We start from the raw sequence: 19,119 nt of genomic DNA, 5'->3' as shown, positions 1-19,119 counted from the left end.
TGTTCCACAGACCTTGTTATAGAGTCATATGCCATTGGATGTGAAAGACCATGTGAAACCCCCCGTTGTGGGGGTTTTTATTAGTCGATACATGTGCTTCTCATCTGCATCAGTTTATCTCAAAGGCTCCATTCAAACAATTTAAATGTCTATGTGCAACAACATTGCAGCCTGTTGTAACCGTTTTATTTGTTACTATAATGAGTGTATATGCTGGGCATCGAAAGCCACGGGCAACACTGTACTTTTATGGAGGTCATCATGCATTTTTAACTGTAGTATGGCTGCTTTTATTCAAAGAAGACATAAGGACACTTCCTCTCCTACCAAAAGGCACAAATATCAAACATAATTGAAGAAAGCAGTTGCAAGAAGTTTAAAGAGCAAGTGGAAAGTTAATGTAATTTTCCTTCAGTTTAATTTATTGTCATTTCCTGTTATGATACCACATTCATAAGTTATATACAGTTATCAAAAATAGTTTTGTTAATGTCGCTAACAACAGTACTTCACTGACCCAAGAATATAAGCATTGCTAAACTAAAGGTAAGATTTGAGCATATTTAAATAAACTATCTGCTTCATTCATTTTTAATGTAGTGCATATTATTTGCGTAGATGCAGAACAAGGTATAATTACCCTTCAACCACTTGTAGCTAAGACGAAAAGCTCTCAGCTGCTTTTATCATAGTGATAAAAGTGGAAAAAGCAAATGTTTTAATAGCTTTCTTTGAGAAAAAGATGCTGCTCATGGGAGCCAACAGACAGCTCAGTGCACTAATACATCATTGAATACAGATGATGCCACCTGCTGGTCCTTGAGTGTGTTGTGTTCACAATTATATTGCTATATTTTAAATAATTTAAAATTTAAATATTTGAAATTTTGTGGTTTTAATCATATTTTTTAATCAAAGCTTGTTTTGTGTCATCACCCAAAAAGCATAAATGTAAAACAGTGAGATCATAAACTAAAGCAACATTTACCTGAAACAAACAAGGCTGCAGATCACACTAATTCAATCTCAGACTCAGATGATAATCCAAGATGACATTAAGCAGTTTGGAGATGAATTAAGATCGAAATCAGTACATCTGATGTAACTGTTCCACAGCAGGAAGCACAGAGAGGAGAGAGACGCCAGTCCAAAAAACAAACATCCTGCCAGCATCATTTACATCACACACATTTTTGCAGCAACTCTAACTGGATTTAAAGAGTTTAAACAACAATGTGTTGTGTTTCAAACAAAAAAAACGCAATAAAACCAACAGAGCAACACTTAACAAGCAGTAAAGCGAGTACAAAAAGGTTCAGTTATGTCTAGTAAATGATGTAAAAATGCTACCTGTGAACCCTCTCTATCTATGGCCCTAAAGTTGTTAAAATTTCTATATAACATTCATTAATTTCCTCTTTTAACATATACTGAAGCAGTATGTTACAGTTAATATCTACATTATTGCAAACTTTGCTTATTTATTTACACAGATCCCCACAGAAACAGATCAGACAGCAGCCCCACTGGTGCAAACTAATTCCTCCAACTGGTGACACCTTCCCTTTTGATTCAATAAGTACACAGCTATGGTCTGTGAGACCCACAGGTCCAATGGTGCTTTGAGCTAAATGCTAATGTCAGTATGCTCATGCTGATTATGATCTCCATCTTGGTTTTGGGATCGCATCTGATTAGCACTGAGCACAAGGTTTAACCAAGGCTGATAAAAGTTTCTTTAGCTGTGTTTGTGTTTGGTCAAAATCAAAAGTGGACAGAATTACATGAACTGATGATGGCAATAGATGGAAAATCAAACTCCTGAAGATACATAATTCATAACACACCTGGTGAACCATCAGGTAGTTGTTGTATACAAACTTTAATCCTTAAAGGCATTAGAACACGCTCAGTAACATCAGTATCATACTCACAGCTAAAAGTCCTCCTAAGTTTATCTCCAGTCCCTGTGTTCCTCCTGTCGGTTTCCTTAAGTACTTTTCAGAGTAGGCCATGTACAGCTCTACACATCTTCTGACCTTCACCTGTCTGATCAGTGCTGGGTAGCCGATCTCCACAATGCTGACTGTGTCATCATCAACATCATCCTCATTATCAGTCGCAGCTTTTCTGACTGGAGGCACAAGATTGGCTTCAGATTCATTTAGAGGTTGAAGAGTGAAAGGGTTTCCTGCTGCAGTGTTGTTGGTCGTTGTCGTGTTGCTGCCTGTGCCAGCACCCGGGGCAGCTGTAGGTGTGGTGGTCTTGGCATCGATAGTGGCAGCTGGTTTGTTGTTTGGGTTTTTGTTCTCTGCAGGCAGAAGGTCTGTTCTCTTCATGCACGAGTCCATGTAGTGGTCATAAGTCAGGGGGGGAGGGGTGTACTTGTAGTCCCTGCTGTAGTCATTAGTATCAGTAGACTTGACACCATATTTCCTGTACATGTAGTGGTTGTAGTAATACTCCTCCTGGGGGCTGTTGAAGCTGAAATGAGGACGAGGGAACCTTCCTAAGCCGTAGCCCAGAGCCATTCCTGCCATGGCCCCTCCAGCAGCTGCCATTACAGCACTGTGCCCAAACCCTCTGGAGCTATCAGAGGGATACCTGCCCATTGCCTGGACCGAGTGAGAAAATGGAGAGCCGCCCCCAGCACCATATCCACCATAACCAAAGCTGCCACCGTAATGAGGGCTCAGGATTCTGTTGTTTGGGTTGTAGTTCATGTACCCACCTGGATAACCTCCATATGCTCCGTAATCCCCTCCGTATCGGGAGCCCTGGGCTGGATAGCCCCCTGCTGGATGGTAACCTCCTTGTTTAGGGTAACTCCCTGGTCTGCCAGATGGCTGTGGGTTTTTTTGTTTGGGTTGTTTAATTTTAGACTTTGTGTCCAGAATTTTCTTTTTTAAGAGGTTTATTTTATCACTGAGCTTTATTCTTTTGACAGCCAGCGAAAAATGAATGTGAACCAAAATGAGAGACAGAGACAACACAGCTATTACAGTGAGCTTCATCTTTGTACTGCAGAGAGGAGCAAAGGGAAGAAATGTAAACTGGACACGAGGTGGTACAAATCCAAAAAACAAAAAACTGAAATGAAACAGACATTTCTATAGATGGAAATTACAAGTGCCTTTACTCAAATACTGGACCTGCTACTTTACCACAGGATACCAAAGGAATATTTTGGCATATGTATTCCCCCTTGAATGTTTAAAACAGAAATTACAGACTTTGGAGTATTTGGAGTTTTATTTAGTAGTAACTGAATCATGTTCTGCACTGCATTACAAACTGCTTTTGATATGTGCAGCACACAGTCATGTTGTTTCATCCCATGGTTTCAACATGAAGCTGGGATTTTAAAATAGCTGCAGGCTTAAAATAGCAAAGAGCCTTCAGTCTTTTAGCTTATCACACACAGCTGAATGTTTCTCTTTACTCTCGTTTGCAATTAACATTGTTTTTTTTCTTAAAATTTCCCATGACCATTTAAAAATGTCTATAGAAATGACACAACGTCACCTGCTTTGTTCTTTAGAGACAGGCCTAAAAAACATGTTTCATAAAAGCACAGGTATTAATTGTACTGGGGTTTTAATGATGAATCAGAGACAAAAAAGTGAAAATGTTGTCAAAAAACAATGTGGACACAGTTACAAATTGTAGTTTTCTGAAGAAATGTACAATTTCTATACACATTACTGACCTTGTGCTGCCAGTCTGTCCACAACACTGCTGCCTCTTCCTTTAGATCATGTGGTTCCCAAACTTTTTGTGACAGCCCCACTGCACTTCCTCCTCTACCCTCTTGGCTAGAAACATATTTAAGCCCCCCTCCCCCTGTCCATCACCCCGCCTACTGGGATCTTATACTTAACATCAGCTCATAATGTCTTACTTAATGAAAACGCTAATCACATTAAAAGGTTGCAGTGTAGTTCATAACATGTAAAATAAACCACTGATTTGAACAAAATGGGATTTAATCAACAAATGGGCAAATGTTTAAGGAAAATAGATACACACACAAGAAAGTCAAGGTCCTGCATTCACAATTTTGACTTATTTAGTTGTGTGCAAATGTTTGCATCCCCTTATTTTGAAACGCAAAATGAGTAAAACTTTCCTTTAACACTAGAAATGTTTTGTTACTTTTGATGATGAACATTTGTATTAGCTGAATGTACATTAATATTATGTTAGGGATGAGTTTAAATCCCCTTTAATTATTATTAGCTATTACATGATTTACTTCTTTATTACGTCAGATTTACCAACATGTGGGTAATCCTCATTCAGATTTTCACCTGTCACTTTAGATTGTTATCTTATTCTACTTTACACAGTTTGTTTTCTGCAAGACATCTGGACCAAAATTCTATTCGTTACATAAAATTCAAATGTAGGCCTCTTAAAAACCTCAACATTTAACTACAATACATGGGTATAGTACGATAGTAAAATGCATCCAACACTAAATAGTTGCTCTGTAGCTTCATGGTCTTACTACTTACATTTTCAAAGCAAAACTATCATAAATACAATACATTTTCAAATAAGATTGTAAAATGTGCAACAAGTTACACTGGAAGGCAACATATTAACTAATCCTGAACCTTGATGCTTAAAAAAAACCTTTTCACACAATTACCTTTTTCTGTAAATAAACTGCAGAGCTACTCGGGTTATACAAAGATTATTACCTATTATTAGATGTATTGAAGAGCCAAAGTTTTTCTGGAAATTTTGAAACTTTAGATGTAGATTAATTTATAAAGTCCCAAGAACTCTACTGTTTCTGATATACAGTTTAAATGATTTCTACTAGGTGGTTAAACATCGTGACTTCTGTACATCGGCTTAAGACCGTCTACAAAAAGGGTGGATTCGCTGTAGTGCCACCTGCTGGCCAAGACAAGTCATACATTTAAAATCCTGAGTCTGTTTTGAACGAACTGTTAAAAGTATCTTAATTTACACACTTTACACTTACAGCAAAGTTAAAACAGACATCTAATTTCCCAAGTATCATCAAGACGAGAGACAACTGTAAAGAGTTTCATGATTTTAATCATGTTAATTCTTGTTTAGCATCAGCCTGGTGTCTGAATGCTGCTCAATATTCTAGTCTTGCAGTACATGGTACCAGTCATCAGACTTATGTCCAGAAACCTTCAAGTAGATCAACACATCAATCTTCCTCTTCAGGTCAGTGACACACATTAAAGAGCAACTTAACACGTGCTGAAAATCAGCTGTTCAACAGGTTTGTCTTGTCCGTGGAAATTCTGTTACCCAGGTCATAGTTTTCCCCAGAGCACAGTTTTAGAACCTTACGTGAGTCTGTTACTAACAAATAGCCCCTTTTGTTGTAAGTGTACTCAAAGACCCTTTTAGATGTGTTTACATGTGCAACAGAGCAAACTTCACACCACTTCTCAGAATTCTAACAAATGGTGAAAAAATGGTTGTTAGTTGTCTTATTATCTGTGGCTCTTTCCACCTCTTTATGAACGCATTTCACCCAACCAACCCAAAAAAAGCTTTTCAGCCAGGTGTTAAGTTACTCTTTAAAAATGACCATTTGTTTCCAGTGAAAAATGCTGTAAATGTTGAAAAAGGAAGTTGAAATCCACCTGGGGGGTAATCTTGAAATCTGTTTTTAAACTACAGGGCAACATTTCAGAGTTTAAACTTTTTTTCCTGAAGCTCCATCACACCACAAGTAATTCATCTGCATTAGGATTTACTCGCAAATAAAGGAAGCAAAATGAGACATTCCACTAAAGAGAAAGGGGACCTGGACATTTTAAATAAACCCATGTGAATGAGCAAACCAAAGCGCTAATTAACAGGGTGTAATACAGAGAATCTGATGACAAAATGCAAACATAAACCCAATCGCCCTTTAGCCTTGTGTAAAACCAATAATAATCAGAAAGAATTTCCTCCAGTTGCAAAAAAATCTACAACAGGGTCAAATGATTAACAATATTATAAGCTTTGTCAAACACGCACAAAACTGTATTTATATCGTGCGCATTTATGTGGTACATCCCAATTACAACTTGTAGGGTCGTATACTTATAAGAACCTAATGACATTTGACAACTGGGCCACGATAACAAAAATATTCTCATTTCAGGACTTAGGATTTATGCGTCTCCTCAATGTTAATAGTATACCTTCATGAATAACCGAACTTTTTTCAGCTTAAAGAAATCGTTGCATTGTAGTGGTAAAATACAACACATACATTGTATATGCAAATAAAACCTGTAGTTTGTTTTACAGATTGTCCAGTCAGTGCTTGACCAGGGGTTGCAGACTGCAGCTTACTACAGTCCCCTCTGGTTTAAGGAGTGACCTCTTAATACTGCACCAGTCCTTGTTTGTTTGCTTTATCACAATAGCAACAAAGAGCAGCAACACTACACTGTTCAGACAACTGTCCAAATCTGCTGCTCCAGCAGCTGGCAAGATGACATCTTGATGCTTTGACTGAACCTTTCTATCTATATTTAATTCAATCGCAGCTTCAGAGTGTCACTTTTTGGTGTTTGACCTTACACGTCAGCCTGGTCCAGCAAAGGTGAGAGGATGGGACATCAAGTGAACCAAAAAGCTTAGTGTCTCTGAAAACAGATGAGTTCGCTCTCATCCTTAATAACAGTTAAAAAGGCCTGAAAATAAAACTGTACAGAGCTGCTTCTGCTGCAATGTTAGACAGAAAGAAATAAAAAATATTTACACATTTACAGGAGGAGGAGGCAGAGGCATCCACACTGCAGGGAAACACCATTACACAAATGGAAATGGGTGGGTTGGGAATCACCTATATGAACTTAGGGCAGAAATTACAACATCAATAGTCTGCCAGTACAGTAAACCCCCTTCAGTCCAGTGCCCCTTGCTCTTCTTCTTTACACGCCATTGGCACTCATCTTGCTCTTCTGGGAAACCTTTGTTGCAGCTTTAGCCTGTGGAAGAATGAAAAAGACCTTAATTTAACTCTAGTTCTTAAAGAAATTCTGATAATTCTTCGTTACAGATTGATTTCACGGGGCAGGAATCAAATTTCTTTGTAATGTTTTTAGCATATTGCTCTTATTTGACAGCTTTTAGCCAAAAAACACCAAGGTATTCAAAGGTCTTAATGTCTTAAGACGTGGTGTTTCCTGTATTTCTCTGCCGTGTTTGACTGAGAGAACATGAATGTTGATAGCAGTGATAAGTCTATATTTATCAGCTGTTTATTAATATTCAGATTACCATTCTGTTGTTCGGTCCCTACATTGCCCATAGCTTTCTGCATCTGTGATAGTCACAGTCGACTCTATTATTTAATGAGCAGCTCTGTCCCACAGAGTGATTGGCAGATCAAAGCTAAATGGATTACAAAACCCTGACTAGCATCAAGTCCCATACAGGTTTCTGTAGGTACCGCAGAACAAGAAGAAAGGGGTGCTCACCTGAAGGACTTCTGCAGGAGTCAAAGGTTTGTCCGAGACCACAGGGGCCTTGTCTCTTATCTCCTCCACCTAGAACATAGAGAAAATTAAGACAAAGAGATAAAAAGGCTTGTACATGTTTTACTCTCATCTATATGTTCAGAAATCTCTCTAATAATAAATTTGTTTCCAATCCAACTTTAGACCCTCCAATTGTTTTCCATTTACCCCTAATCTTAACTGATTATCCTGTTAAGGGTGGTGAGGATGCTGGACCTTATCGTAGCTGTCCCTGACCGAGGCCAATTGGTTTGACAGTAATTTATTTAAAGCAACAATAAGCTTCTTAAGCTAGCACCTACATGAAACTCAAAATCCACTCAACTCTACTCACTCTACTCTGCCAAGCCCTCATTCTCTAACATCTGCTACACGCTGCACACTTCTTCAGGTATTAGTCATAATACGTGAAAGGGCTTAAATTTAAAAATGTTACTTGTCAAAAATAAATAAATAATTAAAAATCATAGAAATTCTGGAAGTGAATCTCTGCACTGCTGCTAATTCAACAGCCAAGATTCACAGGAAGAGTCTAACACATTTTTCAAAACTGGTGCATACTGTGGCTTCTGACTTTGGGTGAAGAAATTAGACCACCCATTGTCAGGTTTCAGGTCTTTAAATGTGAAAATTAAATTATTTTTTTCCATCCTATTTGGAATCAAACAATTAATTTGAATAAATCTCATTAGGCTGTGGTAAATACGCAACTGTTCAATTTTCCTTGGCTATATAAAGAACACAATTCTATACTGAAAATAATCATTAGTTGCAGCCATATAGTAATAGTATAGTTTAGCGCAATGACTGGAAAAAAGGAAATGTGTAAGCGTAAATTGTGTGTAAACACATAAGGTATGTAATGCATATTACTTGTGACCTTTAGCGAGACTTGTAAAAACATATTTATACCTAGAACCAGAACCAGGCTGGTCATTCCCTATCTAGTCTAGTGCTAAACCAGTTGCACCAGTAGCTGTATTTCTTTGTCATCTTATCTGCACAGTTCATCTCAGCTGTGCGGTTCAGTTTTAAAATTTCACTGACCGGTCTGTCTTTTATGATGAGAGCAGGATCCGCCAACACATCAGGACTAACTGAGGCCATGTTTGTTTCTGCATTTTCCACAGGAGGAGCAACAGATTTCTGCAACAACAAACATCTAATAAGAAGTTGCCATGCCACAAAAAGACTAGCTGCTCATGTTCGTTCCTTCCTTTAAGTTAGTATTTGGAATAAAGTCTCTATTCACTCACAAATGGGATTTGCTTATTTTTATTTCATTTAGAGGTTTGGTTTCCACTGTAGAGTAGTATGACTCAAGTAGCCATTTTCATATCAATCCCCAAAAAGGGGAAGTTATCGGTGCTCAGATAAACTTTAGTATAACCCATGCATACAGTAAGAACGAATTGGCGAATGCCAACTGTGGTGATTAGTAAGAACTGTGCTAAACATCAGCCCTGCACAGCAGCTATTTAACAGCTCTTTAGCCAGGTACAACTTTCTCTAAACTGTGCATTAGAGCGAATATGCAGCTGTAAGTAGATTGTACAGGTCAAACCTCTAATTTAGGGACAGGTGGGATGACAGGAGCTTTGGGTTTGAGGTCAGTCAGGTACATGGCTCTGGAAAGTAGCAGCAGCGATGGAGGAACGTTTTCTTTCAGGTGCAGATCCAACCACTGGATGGAGGAGATCAACATTTAGTAAAGCTAAATCACACACTTTCATACATTTTTTATTACGTAATATTTTTGTTCCTATATCATAATTATAATTGCATCTCTTGTTCTCCATATTATGGTACAAATGACCACAAAAATATCTGCAGGTTCACCAAGATAAATATTTTTTTAATGTCACATTAAATATGTTACTTTCATTGACCTTTTACCGACAAAGCAACAACTATCTACAATTTGACTTCGTTACTTCGTTTGACTACGTTATTTATTATATCATATTTTAATAATTTCATATTCTTGCTCAATATATAACCCAGGGCACTTTTGAAAAAGAGATTTTTAATCTCAATAAGGGTTTTCCTAGTAAAAAAAAAAAAGGTAAAATTAAAAAAGTAACAATAATTCCTAATACTAAAATAATACAAGCAGATGCAATGTGGACCCAACTAAGCACAAGAGAATTAATGGATGAAATCAAATTGGTTAAATCTTTTGCCAATATCAGGCGGCAGGAGAAAATATGATTTTGGTGGCCTAAATTTAAGGCCTTTAAGCAAACTGAATACAGTTCATGCTGATAACCACTCTTTTTGTGACAGGGTATCACATTTAACATCTTAACTTTACAGCCTCTGGTAGTGTTAAATATGGAGAAACACAGGTCACTCAGTTGTTTACCTGCTGCAGCTGTACATGCAGCTGATCAGTGGTGAGACCCAGAGACCTCATCCCACGAGTGCGACATGCTGACTGTAATTCTGACACACTCATAGATGTTACACCCTCTGCTGAAATCATCTGGGAAGAAGTGGGAGAGGAAAGTCAGAACAACTATGCGAGTTTGAAAATGATTATGGCTACACATCAAGAAAAACTGGGCTAATGCAAAATCTGACTTTAGTTCAATATGTAATTAGTGTAATAGTGAAAGCCCGGCTCCTTTTATATTATGTTTAATATAATAAACAATATTGAGAAGATAATAAACAGGACAGCTTGTAGAAAATTAGTAAAACTACTGGAGCGAGTCTTTATAGTTTCAGAGTAGTAGTTTTAGTTTAGTTTTTCAACCTTCGACTGTTTCTTCCTCTCATGATTTTAAAATGATGGCAAGACTTCCTCACTGACAACTTCCCAGGTTCCAGTCCTACGGCTCACCTGATCATCTGACTTGATGGTCCTGAGTGTCATCATCAGCTGGAAACGCAGTAGGTTGTTTGTGCCAATGGGCTGCAGCTCCAGCAGTTTGCACAGAGCCACCAATTGGGGACGCTCCAGGTGCTCCAGCGTCAGCTCGTCCTCAAACAGCTTTGAGAACCTGACAATGTCCTTCGTAGCGGGGTGCTCGCCCGTGCCCCGAACCTAAGATGAGAGGTAGCATTGAAATATCATCTTCAGGTAGCTGCCCTGACAGTTTTCAGTTCATCCTCCCAGGGCTCTTTTCTTTTCTATATTTTACATCATCACACAATTTTACTCTTTCCTCAGGCTCCCACAAACCCACCAGTACTCTGGAATTTTTAAGTGATTAATCAATTAGATGAATAACTGATTCTGATAACTGATGAATAACTCAAATATTTATATTGTGCTCAGGGGAAAAAAAGAAATGAATCTGAATATAGGCACAGTCACTGTTTTATGACATTTTATATACAGAGAAGTGTATGATAAATGACAACTGCAGCTTTAAAGTTGACATATTAATAATCCCATGCCTAAAGATTTCTGAGTTTAAAATAAATAATTAATATATATCATGAAAGGTCATAAAACTAGATTTTGAACTAGATTGTACTTCAAGTGGTACCTTAACAAGGTAGAGTAAATCTAATGATCTGTAGCTCCTGGCACTTTCTCACTTTGCCCGTTTGGTAATTCAGCCCATGTAGAATAATACCAAGTCGCAAACCTTATTTGGATAAAGGTCTGCACTTGCAAAAAAGGCACAAATAAACCTCAAGTGCCAACCAAATAATTTCCAAACTTTTTGTCGCTATACTATAAATGAAAATAAATTCATCTACACTTAAACTAATTAGCTGGCAGTAGTCAAACCTTAACTAGTTTAAAAGAAACAGCACAGCAGTAATAAAAACTCACTCTGTGTATGAGCTGCACAGAGTGATGGAAGTTACTTAAGCTGTGACTTACCTGCTGAACATATGAGGAGAAACGCTGCGTTTCATCCTGTGTCTGAGCTTTAGCCTTATTTCTTTGAGCCATCTCAGCGATAGTTTCCTGGAGAAACTTGGCCAGTTCCAGCTTTGCAGCCAGACCCTTCTTTTGCTTCTCCTCCTGCAGTGAGAGAGTGAGACAAGAAAAGGTTAAATTTAACGGTTTTAAATTTTCTTCAAATTCAACCACTATCTGATGATATTACACACATTACATGCTGTACATGCTACAAGTGTAGTTACTACTGTCTGGTCTGTTCGCTCTTGCCACAGTATTTACTACTTCCTTTACTTTGTTGTTTTGCTATTTATTTATTTCAGAACTCAGAGCCTATTTTTAAGATATGTACTTTACAACTACTTTCACTGTCAATGACTATGACTATTGTGCTCCACTCTTTCTTCTACTGTTTTGCCAGGTTCTTTGAGAACTGACATCCTTTTGTGTTTTCCAGGAGCATGAGTGCATATCTGTAAATCGCTCAGCCATGTTCCAGAACAACCACAGAACATCAGATTTTCACAGGCCAGTTTTTCCCTCTACAGACATGAAGTTAACAGGAGAAATGCCAAATTATTGGTTTATATTTACATAAATAGAAACAGCAAGTTTTTAAGCATGTGCAGGTTTCAGTTGTATAGAGCTTGTATGTGTTCATCACAGCTCCCAAAGTAAACTGTTCAGATTAGATTAGAAGTCTGCTGTCTGCATGGCCAGAGGTTTTTAGTAATGCATCTGCAGCTATGTCTGACAAGTTACATAATCAGGATCAACCGGCTCTAGGTTATTTAAGGGGCAGGGTGGGTGTGTGTGTGTGTGTGTGTGTGTGTGTGTGTGTGTGCTAACACATGCCTTTTTGGACTCAGTCTCAAAGGTGGAGGGCAACATTTCTGGGAAGAGTTTGAGGAAGACAGGAAGAAGAAACTCCATGAAAGGAACAATGATGAACACCGTGAAGGGAACCAGGCGAAACAAGTCAGCACAGGTCCTCATCAGCTGTAAACACAAAAGAAAACAAAGTGAGAAAATGTGGACAGTTACTGCACCACCCGTGGAGTGTTGCACGTGCACAGAAGCTCTGCCAGTCCTTTTCTAAAATAGAGCAAGTATAATATTACAATGATATGTGCACAGCATGAGTCACTGGGCCAGACTGTAGACTGCCAACAGCTACACAATTACTGCACAGAAGAGTTCAATAAAAGTCAAACGAGAGTGATATGAGCAGAATCAGGATGCATTCAAATAAATGTGTAATTATAAGCAAGAGATAGGGTTGCAAAAACACACACCAATGTGGGAGTTGCTAGGCTGTTGGCCTGCACTTACCAGGAGCAACAAAGTTGGGGTTCAGTGTCTTGCTCGAGGACACATCAACATGTGAACCAACAACCCTGGGATAGGGGGATTTACTGTTTAACCCAACAATTCCAGGGTATTGTGACATTTTTACTCAGATTTCTCATTAAAAGGCATAAGTAGTCAAAGGTAAAGAAATAATAATATAAATCATATCATATATAATGATATCACCTAAACATAAGAAATCCAACTATGATCTAATGGGGAGAGATAATGAAATACGCATATAACACACAAGTGAAAGTTTTATAGACATTTGTAATATATTGTAAGATTAAAAGGTTGCTTTTAATAAAATCAACAACAGTTAGTGAATATATTTCAATTCTTGCTTAAAAAAAAATATATTTTTTTTTATATAATATATATTTTTATATATTTTTTTTTAAATATATATATTTTTTTTTAAATCCCGTAACTATCCCGTGAGTTCAGGGTCACCACAGCGAATAATTGTCCGCAGGTTGATTTGGCACGATTTCTACGCCGGATGCCCTTCCTTCCTTCCCCCCTCCCCCTCCCCAATTTCTACCGGGGTTGAACCGGCACTGCCCAGATGGGGATTGGAAGGGGCTGTTGGGGGTTCAGTGTCTTGCCCAGAGACACTTCGACATATAGCCGACCACTGACCCTGTGGTCCGTAGACGACTGCCTTTACCAACTGAGCTACAACCGTCCCCTTCAAGTCTTGCTTTAAAATAAATATTGAAAATAAACAAAACACACTTTTAGTCTAGTTTTTAAGTCTAGGTGTGTCAGACAGCTTCTTAAGACTCAGCAGGGGGGTTGAAGACAAAGAAAAACCCGCCAGTGAACGGGTTAGGTTTACAAAGTGAGTTACCTTGATAAATAACTCAGACTTATCACCATTTCTGGAATTGAAAACCAGTAATTTCCCTAGAGTTTTCACTAACGTTCTTTAGACTCCTACCAGCCATTTTGTTAGTTTTATTTTCAGGCGGATTCTTTTTAAATATGTGGAGGCTTTGTCACATGTGAGAATCTCACATTTCATTCAGCCACTCTGCTCTACTTCTGTTCTTGTCTGCAGTCTATTGTCACAATTGTGCTCTTGTAAAGGGTCATCAGAAAAATCAGGTTCCTCTATAAAACCCTGTCCCACTTGTGCCAGCCACGTTGTCCCTAGTGCTGTGGGATTCAAAACCTCAGCCTTCTGTATCTCAAGTCAATGCCCAAGCCATTGGGCCACCAGGTTCCAGGATAAACTAAGTGTATGTAAAGTCCATACGAGCTGTATTCCAGCGCATGACACTGCAGGGTTTCACAGCTGAAGATTAAAATAAATCTTGTAAAATTAGCCAGATGAAATTATCTTTTACTGTCATATATATTCAGTTTTCCTTACCCTTCTCCTCTCCCTGCGTGTGAGCACTTGTCCATGCAGGAGTCTCCACACCATTCTGCCGGCTATCTTTATGTCAATGCCAAGTAAACGGAAGCCATTGTAGTAATGCTTCAACTCATCCACAATCTTCTGATACAGAGACTTTTTTACCACTCCCCTTTCCTGCACTGGAGGGATGACAGCTGCTGTGTTGTTGGACACCGGAGTGGGAGGGGATAGAGGCTGGGACTGGGGTGCAGCAGCCACAGAGTCATTTTTCACTCCTGAAGAAGCATCCTGGGTGGCAGATGCTGAGGCTTTATTGTCCTCCTGTTTTATATCCTGGAGCCAAGCACCTGAGCTGTGCAGTGAGCGAGCACGCAGAGCGGAGCTGTGACCGTGGCTGAGGGCATGACCTCGGTAACAGTGGGGGTAGCTATAGCGAGAGTGCCTGATTGGGAGCAAGGACACGATGTGGCGGGGAGGGTCTATATGGAGATAGTTTCTGGAAGACAGAGAGGAACAGCTGTGCTTCTTCAACAACAAATACGTCCCCCTGTTGACAATAAAAAGAAAAAAAAGTTTAATATTGTGCAAGGAGAAGATAAATAGAAATTCAGATAATTCAAGTTAATATTAAAAGCCGTTTATGCCTTCTAAGGTCACATCAGTACATGTCATAAATCGCTGGTCAATTTTAGGAAACTCTAGAGGTGCTAACAATGAGTCGTTGAAAGAAACTTGATTGTTAAATGAGTAATTCCTTAAGTACAAGTTTTTTTTCTGAATTTTCCAACTTTTTATATACTAAGTAACATAACAACAACTGATATTTGGCAGATTCATTAATGAACCCACACTTATTGGACTATGGCAACCTGTAGGCTTTGACATCTTAACAGAATGATTATAGAAGCTATGAAATAGACTATTTGTCGTTACTGTTGCTACCAAACTAGAGTAACAATCAGTGGTAAAGTTGTAACTTAAAAATGAGAAAAACAGCCTTTCTAGTATGAGTATCTGGCTTAGCTCCATCTGGAAAAAGAAAACCAAAAACATAATCATAATTCACAGACAACAACAGTTAGAAATGTGTGGAAATGTGTAAATCTTACTCAACCAGTAACCAATTCGATACATAGATGAAATGGGAATTATTTAGGCATGTTAAAAATATACAAAACATCACTTGAAACATCACAGCTGTTCTAAAATAACGTATGACTGGTGCATTATGTAAATCTATGTCTTCCGTTCTCAAATATTTTGGTGAATCACCTCCCAAGCTTCTCAATCAGCTGCTGACAGTTCTTGTTCAGAATCATCTCAACTGTTTCTGTAGTGATGAGACTAAAATTTTTCTTCCACTACAGCATAAACTCACTGCTACTACAATAAAATCTACATTATTGAAGTCATAAAGAGGCAGTTTCCCCCCATGGCAAGCTCTCTAAATATTTGAACAATATGAACAATTCACAGAATACAAATATGTGCTTAAGTTACTCTTAAAGCAGGTGTCAACATTCCGAATTTAGCATACTAAAAATGTGACCTAAAAACTGGACAAACCTTGCCAACCAGTTGCCACTTAAACTGATCTTGTAAATCTACCTTGTACTTTGGTAGCCCAGTTTCTAACTTTGCACCATCAGCAGAAACCACAGTAGTTTGTGTGTTTGCCTCTTTTGTGTGACTAGAGTCATGGGAACAGCATTTTGTAAACAAAGATACCCCCATGCCCCTGACACACCTTCAACAAAGTTGATGCGGCACCAAAGGGTTTGTAATTACTATTAGTTTGTGTAATGGAGAGGCCTACATGTGCTTTTTGTTAACATTAGTAGGAAAACCACTTGCTTTCCATAGCCAGAGATCTTATTTAATTGAATGTGTTTTAAGTGTAGTCAGGTACTGCTAACTTACCTTGATCTTGAGACAGCAAGAAGCACTTGTTGACTAAAGACTGCCATCGCAGGGGCAGATTACAATATTCTGTTGAAGCACAACAGGAGAGAGCATATATCAGATTACGGTTTACTTCGATTTAGTGGTGATACAGGTCAACTTGAAAAATACTAGAAGCAAACTCAAAGGAGTTTGACACTACAAAGGAAAGTTAATCTTAGCACATCCTTTAATTTAAAGACGTGATATACTTTATATTTTATCCTGTATCGTGTATGGTTGATTGATTTGTGAATTACACAAGCAGATTCAATATGCTTTCCGTTTAAAATTATAAGAAAGCTAGACATTTGTATCCAAGATTAAATGTGTCTTATGTTGATGCTACAACATCTAGATACCTGTCCTAAAGCCCAACTCTTACGGTTTAAATGTAAGAGTTTGCTGACAATTGCATCCCATTACTTTGAAACCAGTGTCAAAGAACCAAAAGAGAGACTTCTGTCGAACTCAATCAAATAAGCTGGCCGGGGTCCGAGGCAGAAACTTAGCTCAATAATAAATTAAGCAACAAAAAGTTATGCCGACAGTATGTAATCTTTAAAACCTCACATGTACCAGGGTCCCCTTTATATTATGCTGGTAAAAGCACCGTTAGCTATATCGAGATCTGTCTTCTAATACTAGCGTAATCGGCTAGCTACCTAGCTTAGCATGAAGCTAGCGGGTGAAATGGCAAACAGCAGCTCACGAACCTCCAGCGTCACGGACCGAACTATGGCTGCCGCGGCTGACTGGGCGTAGTAAGACTTGGTGAAACAAAAACAATATAATCCTTCCACAAAAATCGGTCGAGGCAAAACAGTAACGACGACAGCAACAGCTGGTGAGACATTTACACCGGGGTTATAGTTTAAATCATTTGTGAAGGCGCCGTCATTAGTACTGATCGACCGAGAGTGCGCAGCCTTCACAGGCAGCCGCACTAAGCGGAGGCTCTGGACTTGCGTGAATGTTGTGTGCGTAAACACCGAAGATCGTCCACTCCCAACAAGATGAATCACTCTATGCCTAAAAATAATCTACATCTGCCGAAGCTCAGGAAAAATGGGCGTCATCCCAAACGCAAATCTTTATACTGTTATTTTGTATCAGAGCATGTTTTGCATGGCTATATGAATGAATTAGTGGACGTGCCAGGGCGTCAGTATGAAGTGAGTGACTTTTTTTTGTTTGAGGGCCTAGTTAAAAGAAATGTACAAAATGAAATGAAGAATGAAATGAAAAGATACTGAATGACAAAAAGACACAAATGGCATCAAGAAAGACTAAGGTGGGGTGGGCAAGGAGACACAAACGACAACTAAAAAACACAACACAACAACAAAGAAGCACAGAATAACTGTAAAGAGACACAAAACATCCACAGAGAAAGAACTGGATCATAAAGAGTCACAAAACAACTAAATAGTGTTATAGCATGACAACAATTATAGGCCTACATGCAAATAATGTGTTATTGTTTTGGGTGAACCCCTGGATACAGAAAGCTACATGAAACCATCGTTATGTATCTCTTTGCCATCTGTATCTTTGTTAGCATTTATGATTATTTTGCAATAGTTTTTTTTGTTGTTGTTTTGTTTTACTTGATCGTAATTGTGCCCTGTTGTGCCCATTGTGTGTTTTGTCATTCTGCATCTGTATTTTTTTTTTCACCTCTCTGATTCCCTTTTCATGGTCATTTTACATATTCTGGTGGTCAATAGCTTTTTAACATGAAATGTTAGTCCCTGCAGGGCATGGCTGGCTTTTAGTACACTGATTGTGGGGGCTTGGGTGGGAATAAAAAAGTGCCCAGGACTTGACTCAGATTTGGCCACCAAAGTCCATGTGGAGAGACAATCACAAATCATGTGCTAAAATGTGAAAGGTAGTTAAATAAATGAAACATAACAACAAAGTGGCTACAGTCTTGAAATAACCACACAGTCTAAGTAAGTCTAAGTCTTTTTAGTGAGAAGTAGAAACAAACACACTAAAAAGAAGCAATACAAATCTGACCATTGATGCAAAGGGTAGCAGGGAAGCTCTGTAATTCCATTTGCATTGTGTTTAACTGTATATTCCAATTCATCACATTCCAAGTTGTGTGAGCTAAAGGTAAATCTTGACAAATTAGCAGTAAATACAGCAGAAGTCTTAAAAAAAAGGTTCTCACAAACACACTGTGGACTACAACATTTACTGTTGCTGAAAGACCAGTCAAAGTGAGCATTCTCTTTTTTTCCTCTCCTTTCAGCCATGGATCAGGCGAGGAAGGCATAAAAGCCAATCAGACTGCTGCGAACTAGTAATGGGAGTTCCAGTTCTTTTCAAAGATTTGGTTCTTTTGGCTCAGCCTGCTCTTTATTTAGTATCACTTGGAGCCTATTATTCTAGCGTAATTTAGCAATTTTGGTGGTTTGTGTCTAGTTAAGCAATTTGTTATTCGGTGTTTACATAAAAGCCTTATCTATGAGCTAATGAGGGTTTTTTCTGTGTTAGTTTTGTTTTGTTTTTTCTGTGTCTTGAAAGGTTAGGGAGATTAAGAAGCAGATGTGTAAGTGCCCAGATGATGTCATCAATGACATCACATAACTGCCTTTGAAGTGTTGGCCTTTGAAATGTGCTTAACCTCTGGAGCTAACTGATTAACGTGGACTACAAGGTAATAGTGGAAAGTTGAGTGTGTACCTGTGGAGGTACTGGTTTTTTTTACCTTGTTCTGTGGAATTATTTTGAGAATCGTTTTTCTGTAGAACGCTGAACTCAATAAATGTTCAGTTTATCATACAACGATCCCGGGAGTGGATTATTTTCAGACCACCGGACACTAGTAAGTCTGCCTCTAGACCAGGGGTCTCAAACTCAAATTACCTGGGGGCCGCAGGAGGCAGAGTCTTGGTGAGGCTGGGCCACATCAGGTATTCCACAAAAATAGCTTTGTTAAAAAAATCTAAATTTCTCAATCATCACTACTAACGGTTCTTTAACTTCAATGGGGTCTTCTGAATATGAACATGAACAGTTCTTCTGAACGTCGCTTCTCTTGCCTACTTCTCTGGCAGCACTTCCTCTCA

General features: G+C 38.6%; 2 protein-coding genes across 3 annotated transcripts; both read right to left on the bottom strand.

Annotated features, from left to right (window-relative positions):
• Positions 1-363: 363 nt before the first annotated feature.
• Positions 364-3,813, bottom strand: LOC137136577 (uncharacterized). Its single transcript, XM_067522075.1, has 2 exons — positions 3,710-3,813; positions 364-3,021 (listed from the first exon to the last, which is right to left on the bottom strand). The coding sequence occupies exon 2, from the start codon at positions 3,012-3,014 to the stop codon at positions 1,899-1,901; it is 1,116 nt and encodes a 371-aa protein (XP_067378176.1). The 5' UTR covers positions 3,015-3,021; positions 3,710-3,813; the 3' UTR covers positions 364-1,898.
• A 1,242-nt stretch (positions 3,814-5,055) lies between these two features.
• letm2 (leucine zipper-EF-hand containing transmembrane protein 2) lies at positions 5,056-17,015 on the bottom strand. Of its 2 annotated transcripts, XM_067522071.1 has the most exons (11): positions 16,753-17,015; positions 16,016-16,084; positions 14,108-14,642; positions 12,232-12,375; positions 11,356-11,499; positions 10,360-10,563; positions 9,880-9,999; positions 9,079-9,198; positions 8,562-8,660; positions 7,476-7,544; positions 5,056-6,983 (listed from the first exon to the last, which is right to left on the bottom strand). In XM_067522071.1, the coding sequence occupies exons 2-11, from the start codon at positions 16,060-16,062 to the stop codon at positions 6,927-6,929; spliced, it is 1,539 nt and encodes a 512-aa protein (XP_067378172.1). In that variant the 5' UTR covers positions 16,063-16,084; positions 16,753-17,015; the 3' UTR covers positions 5,056-6,926. The 2 variants fall into 2 exon arrangements, with proteins under 2 accessions (XP_067378172.1, XP_067378173.1); XM_067522072.1 differs by lacking the exon at positions 8,562-8,660.
• Positions 17,016-19,119: the final 2,104 nt, after the last annotated feature.

The sequence above is a fragment of the Channa argus genome, chromosome 11 (genome assembly GCF_033026475.1).
Source record: "Channa argus isolate prfri chromosome 11, Channa argus male v1.0, whole genome shotgun sequence".
NCBI lineage: Eukaryota > Metazoa > Chordata > Actinopteri > Anabantiformes > Channidae > Channa > Channa argus.
The sequence above is the reverse complement of the archived record's forward strand: the minus strand, read 5'-3'. Positions and strand labels throughout refer to the sequence as shown.